We start from the raw sequence: 12,477 nt of genomic DNA on the forward strand, positions 1-12,477 counted from the left end.
GCACTCCTATGGTTTCTTGGGTGGTGAATCTGATAGGCCCACTTTTTTTCCAAGCCTCCCATTGTTTCTTTTCTTGCTTGAAGTTGCCGCGTGAAACTGCGACAAACATGCATTTGAACCGTCCTCATGAACACTCTGTTTAACTGTTTTTCATTGGAAATCGGAGCAGTTTTCAGTCCATTCATCGTCTGTTTTCTATCATAAGAAAGAATAGGTCATATTATGTGTTTTTACGAGAGCATCAAACCGAACCGGTTCACGAATAACTAGAGCTTGGCTTGGAGCCAGCTCGGTTCTATTCGAATAAATCCCATCTCGGATCGAATTCGAGATCAGTTTTTTATTTGTTTAAGTAAACGAGCCGAACTTGAATAAGCGGTGATTCTATTCGTGAGCTCGTGAAAACAATAGAGAGCTTCTTAGTTTCATTGTAACCCTAGCTTCTCTCTATTGAAGACAATAAATTCCCACAATCATATATAAGAGATGTATCTAAGACTAGTTTTCATAGTCACCAATCCACAGATTCTATGCCTCTCTCCAATATTTTTTGGATTAGAGCCAATCTTGGTTCCTCGTGTAGGGCCATTGAGATCTCAGCTTCATCAACCAAGTAGAAGTCAAATTGTTTTTTATTCAAAAATCAAAACAGTATTGAGAACACAAAAGATCAATTTTGTGTTCAATCCGTCCTCCTCAACACTCTATTCAAGTGTTTTTCTTTGGAAATTGGAGTAGTTTTCAGTCCATTTGTCGTATGTTTTTTGTCAAAAGAAAGAATTAGACATGGTTTAGATGCAAACTTTTGTTAAAAACCTGACTTGGTCAAGGTACATGGCATGGTTGAACCAGATTCAATTGACCTATCCAATCCCGATTTTATAATAAAACATTCAACAACATCTCATGGGTTAATTGGTAAGTTTGATCCAGATTTATAATAGAGCATTCAACATCTTCCTTTTAACTGATTATTGATTTTCGTGTTTGGCATGGACTATGTGCCCATGAACTCGACTTATAATCACCTATATTTTAACTATGCAAGCTCGATCTTTCTTCCATGGAATATAACCATATGCTCTCTTGGGTGTTGTATCTTTATTTTGTTTGGTATTTCTTCTTACCTTAGGCTCTATTGGCAATAAACTTACTTTTGGGTTGCTCAACTCTCTACTATTAGAAGAAGAACAATATTTACAGTTGTCATTATTTCGATACCAAAGAAGACATACATTATTACCTTTTGTCTTTTGAAAAATTTATTAATATTTAATAAAAAAAAAGAATGTCATTGTATTTCTAAAAGCCCTACTAAATTATTATAGGAAAGATATTATTGAATGACATTTGCATTTGAAAAAGGATGAGTTACAAAGAAAAGAAAAAAAGCCATATCCCATGAACATTTTTTGAGCTTTGACAATTATGTCTATTTCCAACAAAACCAATCTTGCTAACCATCTACAAATCGAAAATACATAATTCTCTAAGACCTTTCGAATAGTAAAATTCTAAACACACTTACAAAGCCAAATGCAAATCCAGGAGCAATGCCATCATAGATCCATTTAATTTCAAACCAGCCTGACAATATTATGTCTATTTTCAATGAATCCAATCTTGCAAACCATTTACAAATTGAAAATACATAATTCTCCAAGACCTTTTGAATAGTATAATTTCAAACACACTTATGAAGCTAACTGTAAATCCATGAGTAATGCCAACATAGATCCATCTCATTTTAGATACATCTTCAAACTCTTCGTCACCAAGAGGTTGGACTAGAATTTGATCTCTCTCATCACTTTTACATTCTTTTCTAAAGGATATCCACAAAGACCTTCATTACCCACATAAATCGATTCATCATTGAGGGTATCAAGTTGATTACCTGATGGAATTATGCCAAACAAATTATTGTATGAAAGGTTGAGATGACTCAAAAATGTCAAACTCACAATAGCCAGAGGAATCAACCCAGAATGATGCTTGAAAAATTTAGATTTATTAATTTAAGCAACCTTCCAATGCTCTGTGGGAGCTTCCCGAAAAATTGATTCACCGACAAGTTCAAACCATTCAAACCAATAAAATTACTTTCCAACTTCTTCTGAGATTATTTCTGACAAATTGTTGTTTGAGAGATCTAAAGTAATAACCAATGAAAGAGTGGCAGTGTATTCATACAAAAACCAATTTGATCAACACGCTAACCTTTTCTTGGTAATAGTTGCTCCCATAGTCAAGTGTATTGTTTATAATACGATTGATTCTCATGGCAGTGAAATTGGTTATACCTCTAGGAATGACTTATGTCAAACAATTATGTGACACATCAAGGACTTGGAAATAACTCAAATTTCATAGTTTCGGGATAGTTCCAGTAAACATGTTGGACCTCAATTGGAGTATTCGAGGGGAAGACAACCTTACTCCAATCCAACTTGGAAGAGTTCCGCTGAATTCGTTCCCACTAAGGTCAAGAGTTTGCAAACTAGTATAATTTTTAAAAAAATGAAGGAAGTTCCCTTGACAATTTATTCTTCTCAAGGTGCAAGCTTTGTATATTAACAAATTGAATGGAAAACCATGAAGTATTGCTAGATAAATGGTTTGCCTTCAAATCAAGCACTTTGAGAGATCCACAGTTAACCAAGGTTGGGGGTATGCCTCCAATGAAATTGTTATGTGAAAGATTAAGAATTTTTAATTTTTCATCTTACTAAGTAGAGGAGGAATTACACTAGAAAATTTACTATATGAGAAATCAAAATATATGACGGGGTTTGTGAGAAAGGGTATGGGATATGTGAACTTGTTGTTGTAGCTCAGATCAATCATTGTATATGAATTAGTGGAAGTGTAATGTATGGAGATGAACTTGAAATATTATTCTTACTGAGGTTCAAAGATTGAAGCTGAGAAGTGATGTTCTCAAACCAAGCTGGTATATAACCCCCGGATATTTGAGAGAGATCTAGGTAAGTGAGTTTTTTTTTTTTGAGTTTGAAGCCATAGGGGAAATTGTGGGCCAAGATGACAAGATCCAAGATAGAGATATTCAACTTGAAAAGGAGGAACCCAATCTATAGGAAGATGAAACTCTAGTGAATTTTATGATAGGTCTAGGGTGGCTAGGTTGTTGAGAATTCAAAAATGCTTTTCAAGTACAACACCTTCAAACATACTATATTCAATTCTAAGCACTTTCATAGATGTAGGAACGGGTCTAGGAAATCTACCATTCAAGATGTATAAGTTGGTTAGATTTGTTAAGGAGCATAACCAATCAACCTTCGGTGCAATGGAATCTTCAAAAACATTTGAGGACAAAGTGTGCAGGTTGTGTATGTTTCCCATTTGGTTTAGAAAGCCCTTCATGGTTAGATTCCATTTTGCGCTTCCCAAGAAAATATGAGTAAGAGAGGTCATATTACCAATAGACACTGTAATTTCTCCATATAATTGAACATTATCAAGTTCAATCTGCCACTAAATAGATTTGAGCAATTTACTTTAAGGTTATAATTATATGACATAGAGTTCCTCTAAGTGAGGCAACGGTTCAAAGTCTAAAGAAATATTTCCATAGAAGTCACTAGAACTAAGATCCAAATAACGCAATTGTATAAGATTGAGAAATGAGGGCATTGGGGGGAAACTTGAAAGATAAGTTTGCCATATTTCAAGTATCTGTAGGGAAGAATGTGAGGTAATTACATGAAACCAGTGAGAACCTACCATGGAAACATTAACGAAATTCATCCCTATGTGCTTCAGAGATGACATATTTACCATCCAGTCAAGACTATCTGCATACAAACTTGAATAGGAAAATCCAAAAACTCAAGACAAGAACAATTTCCAAGATGGAAAGGAATTTTCCCGCTGAATCTTGCATACGACAAGCTCAAAAGCCTCAACTCCTTTAATGAACCGAGAAAATCCGGAATTTTAACTCCATAGAAAGAGTTCCCACTCAAGTCAAGGTGTTGGAGATGTTTTAGTTGCAACAACACTGCATCGATTTGGCCACTCTATGTAACGTCACTACAATTATCTAGTTTAGAGATAATTGGAGTACAAGGACCGTGAAGATGAAGTTGGATCACATGCCTTATTTCATTGTGGCATGTAACACCCTGTTGTGGTCCTAGGGTTAAGTGTTTTGTTTTCGCTACCTACTAGATCAGTCTTTTGGGTAGTATTGGCTAGGTACTTAACATTTGGTATCAGAGTTATACCGCTATTACAAGTTCGAATCCCGGAGGGAGTGACCTAGAGTTAGACATGGTTAGAGCAACAAAATGGGGCCACGTTGCTAGAGTGAGGCTGTCGTGGATGTCGACTCGTAACGGTGGGAGTATTATTGTGGTTCTAGGTTTAAGTGCTTGGTTTTCCACTACCTACCAGATCAATTTTTTTGGGTAATATTGGCTAGGTACTTAACATTTGGTATCAGAGTTATACCAATGTTGAGAGTTTGAATCCCAGAGGGGGTGACCTAGTGCGAGATATGGTTAGAGTGACAAAAGTGGGCCATGTCGCTAGAGTGAGGCCATCGTGGATGTTGGCTCATAACGGTGGGAGTATTGTTGTGGTCCTAAGGTTAAGTGATTGGTTTTCTATTACCTACCAGATCGGTTTTTTGGGTAGTATTGGCTAGGTACTTAATATTTGGTATCAGAGTTATACCATTGTCGTGAGTTCGAATCCCAGTTGGGGTGACCTAGAGCCAAACATGGTTAGAGTGACAAAAGAGGGCCACGTCGCTAGAGTGAGGTCACCGTGGACGTCAGATTGTAATGGTGGGAGTATTGTTGTGGTCCTGGGGTTAAGTGTTTGGGTTTTCGCTACCTACTAGCTCGGTCTTTTGGGTAGTATTGTCTATGTAATTAACATTTGGTATCAAAGCTATACCACTATTACGAGTTCGAATCCTGGAGGGGGCAACCTAGAGCCAAACGTGGTTAGAGCAACAAAAGTGGGCCATAATGTTCTAAAGTTCTAATGGCCGTATCTCGATTCTGCTTTACGAGACTTTATGGCCTAATGTTCTAAAGTTCTAATGGCCGTAAAGATTTTAAGGCCATAAAATCTGATTTGGCTATTAGAACTTTAGACTTTATGGCCTTTTAGTCTAGAAACGTAAATGTGGAGCAAATCGAAATCGATTTTAATAAGGATAGATGTGGGTCGCCTCGAAAATCTAATATGTATAGATTAACACAAAATCCAATTGATGCTATTGATATATGGGAGATTTACACCCCATGAAACTCTCATATTTTTAAATAAAAAAATTTTTAAAAGCCACATTATTTCTACCGTATCCATATAAAAAACTTTAAATAACCTAATTAGATTAAGAGAACATTTAAGATACACCTGTTTTGACTAGGATAAATATATAGATGATTGTTTGAAGTTTAGAAATATTTTATAAAAATTACGAGCAACTTTGGTTCAGGAAACGATACTATGGACCGTTCTTCCTACCATCGGACACAAACGTGTGATAAGATATAGCTTTTAGTCTTGCGTTGCTCATCGGATAACTCCACTCCCTTCTGCTCTTGAGATTTCTCGCGGAGCGAGTTTGAACTCCTATGGTTTCTTGGGTGGTGAATCTGATAGGCCCACCTTTTTCCCAAGCCTCCCATTGTTTCTTTTCTTGCTTGAAATAATTGCGACAAACATGCATTTGAACCGTCCTCATGAACACTCTGTTTAAGTGTTTTTCATTGGAAATCAGAGCAGTTTTCAGTCCATTCATCTTCTGTTTTCTATCATAAGAAAGAATAGGTCATATTATGTGTTTTTACGATAGCATCAAACCGAACCGGTTCACGAATAACTAGAGCTTGGCTTGGAGCCAACTCGGTTCTATTCGAATAAATCCCATCTCGGATCGAATTCGAGATCAGTTTTTTATTTGTTTAAGTAAACGAGCCGAACTTGAATAAGCGGTGATTCTATTCGTGAGCTCATGAAAACAATAGAGAGCTTCTTGGTTTCATTGTAACCCTAGCTTCTCTCTATTGCAGACAATAAATTTCCAATATCATATATATGAGATGTATCTAAGACTAGTTTTCATAGTCACCAATCCACAGATTCTATGCTTCTCTCCAATATTTTTTGGACTAGAGCCAATCTTGGTTCCTCGTTCAGGGCCATTGAGATCTCTGCTTCATCAACCAAGTAGATGTCAAATTGTTTTTTATTCAAAAATCAGAATTATCTAGGTGTCAATTGTAAGCTTTCAAGAACTTATGTTTGTAAATTTTAATATATTTTTTAATATATAATTACATAATATTTTGATTGTATTTATTTTTAAATGCAATTTTCCACAAAAGATTCAACAAATTCGAGGAAATGATATAATTTTACTCCAATATTAGTTTTTAATGGTCACTTTTTCCCTTCAAGGAATCTTCCATGAGGTAAACGCAAGACACTAAAAAAAAGTTATATTCTTAACACAATCATGTTATTAATTTTAATGCACTTCTAAAAAAAACTATTTAGAAGTGTTATTACCTGAATAGATGAAAGCCAGTTTTAAGACCGACAATACAAAGGCCCAATTATCTTAGGAGAGATTCACTAGACAAAGATTATCACGTCTTTTAAAAAGAGGAAAAATTATCAGGTATCAATGAATTAAAGAATAATGGGGAATGACTTGAGAAATGTGAACACATGGATTTTATTCATAATCTAATAGTCAATTTAAGCCACTAACATTAATTTTATAGTGCTCCCACAATAAAAAAAGAAAAAAAATGTTGGCATACATTCATTTGGACATTAATATAAAAGAAAGGATTACGCTTACCTACCAGTCAATCAATCAAACTTTATCGCTCTTTCCTACTCTCTCTACAAAACTACCGGACTTGCTACTAATCAAACTATTTGCTCTCTCTCTTTCTCTCTCAACCGTTAGCAATACGTTTCAAATATGACTTCCTATACTAAGTAAGATTTCTTTCTCTTTCAACCTCTCTCTCAATCACACTCCAAATCGAAATCGAATTTAATAGGGATAGAACTGGGGTGGGCTCGAAAGTCTGATATGTATCAATTACCGAAAAATCCAATTCATATTATTGGTATATGGGAGATTTACAACCTATGATGTCTCAATGGACTTAATAGGACAATACTCTCATACTTTTTAAAAATTAAAATTCTCAAAATTTCATTATTTCCGATATATTCTTATAAAAATCGAGATACACCAGTTTTGAATATAATAAGTATATAAGTGTTTGTTTGAATTAGGGTAGAACTTGAGAATTTTATCTCAGAAAGCTAAAAAAAATGTAAAAAAAAAAAAAGAAGAAGGCATTAGAAGTTCAGAACATACACATTTATACATCACTAGAAAATGAAAATTTAGAGACACCTAACTCGTAAAAATGAATCCGAGCAACCAACTTGAGAAGAATGAACCCTGTTGAATAAGAGACACACAGATAAAACCCATTAGCATACCTTTCCAAGAGGTGCTCTCCATGTCGAAAGAGATCGACAGAAAGATTCTCACTGGAGTACATTCTTTCGCCCATCCTCTTTTTATAGAGACGCACTCTACAAGCTTCCTTTCATTTAACGTCTGTCACAATCTGTTGAATCGTATTTGCCTAAGAAAGCTGGCGAGGAAGATGACTTCTTATACCCCTTGTGTTGCTGATATTGTAGCCACTAAATCGAGCAGATAAATAGAAAATCAAGTTTTTTCAAATCTTTCAGTTCTTTCAGATTTTACAACCACACACCGACGTTTCAATGACTTGATGGTCCCAGATGGAAAGCAATAATGGTACTTGATGTGTTAACTTCGTCTAACAAGACTGCTGGAATTTCTTGCCTAGATGCTTGCTGATAGAAGAGTTATATGGAAGAAATGGAAGGCTGATAACTTCCTGTTTCTCTTTTCTTAAGGTGCTAGAACCAGGCTCTCATCTCTTATGCAAAAGACAGAAAGATGCTCAAACCAGCTTTTGCCATCTCTCTCTCTCTTCTCCCTCTAATTCAGCTCCAATGCCATATAGTTGTTGCAGTTAAAAAAACTCTTACGTGGCTGGCCCTTGGATGGGTCGATAGGTCCGCCCATCCATGTGCTCAATGAATCAACTCGTCTCTCATGTCCTATTCCCATATTGACGAGGTAACGGCCAGAGGACGGACTTGCGAGTTGGAAAATCGGCATGACTTGACCGGGGAAAACATCCCAGCGGTATTTCAGAAAAATTTCAGCAATCATGTTGGTTCTTTCTGTTAGGAAATTCACATTTCCTATTCTAATTTGGGTAACATATTTATTATGCAATTATATTTTATATTATTAATAGAATGGGCTGAAATTAAGTGATCTAATTTTTTTAAGCTCATTAAGGAATGGATCATGGATATGGGCTATAAATATGGGACAATTGAGTAGATACCATAGGGAATTATGGGAACCCTATATAAAGAGACACAACATGGTTATGGTCCCCAATATATTAAATCACACACAGTTTCCCTTCTCCCCATTCGGAAGAGAGACGAAGGTCCCATTGAGGAATAAGGCGATTTAGTTGAGGAAGACCACATCCGTTCTTATCATTCATCACAGTAAATTCCGCATCAGAATACAAAATTCACGGAATGGATCCAAGTATGTTTTTAATCCTAATATTCTAGCATGTTGTAAATTCTGAATTAGAATTTACTATTACGGATCTAACAAGTGGTATCAGAGCAGTTCTGTTAGAATATTAGGATTTCTAGATTAATTCATGGAATGTAGAAAAAGAAATTCCACGAAATTCGTATTTTGGGTTGTGAGTTCGTCGGCATCGCCATCGGGTGGAGGATGGCGTTGCAGAGTCCGCTGGGATACGCTGCAACGACTTTGATTGCTGGCCACCAGTGGAGACCACCCCCACCATCTCTCTGCACGTGGCAGAGAGGGCGACGGAAACCCTTCTCTCTGCGCGTGGCAGAGAGGGCGACGAAACACCCCTCCCCCCCGTTTCTCTCTGCGCGTGAGCAGAGAGGGCGACGGAAGAAGCCACAAAGCCTATCGATGAAGCGACATCCGGTGGGAAGAGGGGGAGGCAACAGAGGAAACCTGTCATCGGATGGAATCCGAACAGTGATCGGTGGCTCAGAGACTTCGGGCAAATGGCAGTGCCGACAACCGAGTGTCCGACACTGCAACGCCCGTCAGAAAGAATGGGCGATAGCAACACCTGTCGGGTGCGCTGTCGTGGCCCTTGGGTGACAGCAGTGCCCGTCGGGCATGCTGCCGTGGCCCTTGGGCGGCAGAACCGCCTGTCGGGAGGGCTGTTGTTGCCGAGTCACCGGGCGCGCTGCCATGCCCCTTGGGCAACTGTTGTGGGAGTGCATCCGTTGGGCAACGGGCGCGCTGCTATGTCCGTTGGACAAACTGTAACGCGCCATAAAAAAAATTATTCTTGGGGTTTGTCAAATTTACCTAATGAGATTGACTCGAGTGAGTCAACTCGAATCGGTTGCTACAGATCGGGTCGACTCGAACTAAGCTAGCTCGACTGAACTGACTTTTGCGTTTGGCGTATATGCCCAATAAGGCTGCTCATATTTGTTTGTTACATCTGACTAAATGTTTTGTTTATATATATTACATTACAAAATATTTATCGTAGCTCTAAGGAAATAAAGGCCAATACCGCAGCGCCAAGGGGAGCGGTGCCACAATGTTGGCAACAAAATAAAAAAAAATATATATATATATATATATATATATTTTTTGTTTAGTTGGTCTAGTATTTTTAGTCAAATTGTTTGAAGCTACATGTTACCAAAATAACCTCTATAGTGTAGTATAATTTGACTATAAATACATAGATGTTTGTACGAAGTTATTTATGCAAATTGTGCTCGGCTCAAAGGAAGACACAATTTGGCCAAACCAACAACGTACCTGTGATGATAAATGCGTGACAATTTCATGTGAACAATAGTCGGTCCAAAGAAAGGCTATTTTTTGACAGAACTGATTGTAAGTACTTAATCATTGCACTGAGAGTACCACTTACAATTAATTTCTCTGTCCAAAGACTAGGAATTAATGTTGTACTAGGAATCTTGAGATGGGTCCCCAATTTGGATTTTATTTTGTACTTGTCTATTTTACTTTATATGACATGCTAGTTAATGTGAGTATGTTTGTTTATTTTGTTCTGGATCCAGTTTTTGTTGCTACTGCTTCAAATGTTACTGCTCAAATAAGAAGCATTCCAATGTTAAGCGGGACAAATTTTAGGGCCTAGAAAGATACTGTGGAAATTGTCCTTAGTTGTTTGGATTTAGATCTTGCACTTCGGGTAGAGCCACCCATTTCTACTCCTGATAACCTCAATGAGGTTAAAATTTAGAAGTGGGAGCGCTCTAACTGAATGTGTTTGATGATCATGAAACGCTCGATTCCGGAGGCGTTTCGAGGCTCTATGACAGAGAGCGCGAGCGCCAAGAAGTTCCAAGAAGAAATTGAACAATATTTTGCCAAGAATGAAAAATCTGAGGCGAGTATCCTTTTGGCTAAACTCGTTTTGATGAAGTATAAAGGCAAAGGGAACATAAGAGAGTACATCATGGAAATGTCTCATCTTGCATCAAAACTCAAGTCACTTAAGTTAGAGCTGTCTGAGGACTTGTTCGTGCACTTGGTTCTTATCTCTCTTCCTACACACTTTGGCCAATTCAAAGTGAGTTATAACACTAAGAAGGACAAATGGTCCCTAAATGAGCTTATATCTCATTGTGTGCAAGAAGAAGAGAGGCAGCAACGGGATAAGACTGAAAGTGCTCACTTGGCCTCAACCTCTCAATACAAGAAGAAGAAGAGAGGTAAGGATACTGCGGTATGTTCTTCTTGTTACTTACCATTGCGCCAAAAGACCGGTCTTTTAGCGAAGGCACAACATGCATATTAAAGACAAGTCATTCCAATACTCCCCCGCACGGGGAACACCCGTGTACAAATGCAAATGCACAATCCCACCTATACGGGGACGGCCAAAGACAAAGTCCCACCTATGCGGGGACAAAACAAAGACAAAGTCCCACCTATGCGGGGACAAAACAAATGGGGGGAGCGGGACTCGAACTCTAGACCACCTGCTCTGATACCATGTTACTTACCATTCCGCCAAAAGACCGGTCTTTTAGCGAAGGCGCAGCATGCATATTAAAGACAAGTCATTCCAACACTTCTCAGACTAAGAAACAGAAGAAGTAGGCTAAGGAGTTTACCTGCTTCTTGTGCAAGAAGTCGGGACATATGAAAAAGGATTGTCCCAAGTACGCCGCCTGATGTGTAAAGAAGGGTATGCCTCTAACTTTAGTTTGTTTTGAAGTTAATTTAGCTTATGTACCTAAAGACACTTGGTGGGTGGATTCTGGTGCTACCACTCACATTATTATGTCTTTGCAGGGTTGCTTGTGGAGCCGACCGCCAAGTGATGCTGAAAAATTCATCTTTGTGGGCGATGGCAATAAAGTTGCAGTAGAGGCTATAGGAACTTTTAGATTACAATTAAGCACTGGATTTTATTTGGATTTATTTGAGACATTTGTTACACCATCTTTTAGGCGGAATTTAATTTTTATTTCCATTTTGGACAAATCAGGTTTTTCTTGTTCTTTTGGAAATAATAAAGTTTGTCGCTACCAAAATTCAAATTTTGTTGGTTTCAGTCCCTTAATTGATAATCTATATATGCTTGATGTTGTTAATTCCTATAGAGAAATATTGCAGATTAGTCCACGTGGTACGAAGCAAAAATTGAGTGAGAATTCCACCACATTATGGCACAAACGTTTAGGACATATCTCTCAATAGAGAATTCAAAAGCTTGTGTCGGATGGAATTCTTGAACCCCTAGATACTACAAATTTCCAAGGTTGTGTTAAGTGCATCAAGGGGAAACAAACAAATGTTAGAAAATTAGGTGCTGAAAGAGCTAATGTCTTAGAACTTATACATACAGATATTTGTGGTCCATTCCCTACAGCTTCATGGAATGGCCAACAGTTACTTCATTACGTTCATAGACGATTACTCTAGATTCAGTTACCTATATTTAATACATGAGAAATCACAATCACTGGACGTTTTCAAGTCTTTCAAAGCTGAAGTTGAACTTTAACTTGGAAAGAAAATCAAGGTTGTTAAATCTGACCATGGTGGTGAATACTACGGACGGTATGATGGATCAGGAGAACAATGTCCAGGACCCTTCGCGATTTTTCTCAAAGAGTGTGGAGTTGTTCCGCAATACACCATGTCGGGCAAACCCAACATGAACGGTGTTGCAGAGCGACGAAACCGAACTCTTAAGGATACGGTAAGGACTATGATCAGTCATTCCTCTTTGCCAAAGCCACTTTGGGGAGAAGCTCTCAAGACCGTAGTGTACATCCTTAACA

The 12,477-nt window shown here is 37.8% G+C and overlaps 1 protein-coding gene across 1 annotated transcript; it reads left to right on the forward strand.

The window, feature by feature from the left end:
• Positions 1–10,460: 10,460 nt before the first annotated feature.
• Positions 10,461–10,982, forward strand: LOC137938235 (uncharacterized). The gene has a single exon (XM_068783227.1). It carries the CDS (start codon positions 10,461–10,463, stop codon positions 10,980–10,982), a length of 522 nt encoding a protein of 173 aa, XP_068639328.1.
• Positions 10,983–12,477: the final 1,495 nt, after the last annotated feature.

Source organism: Aristolochia californica, unplaced genomic scaffold (assembly GCF_029961685.1).
Source record: "Aristolochia californica isolate CCGP_79_NKW_82.1479 unplaced genomic scaffold, dmAriCali1.0.hap1 SCAF_8, whole genome shotgun sequence".
NCBI lineage: Eukaryota > Viridiplantae > Streptophyta > Magnoliopsida > Piperales > Aristolochiaceae > Aristolochia > Aristolochia californica.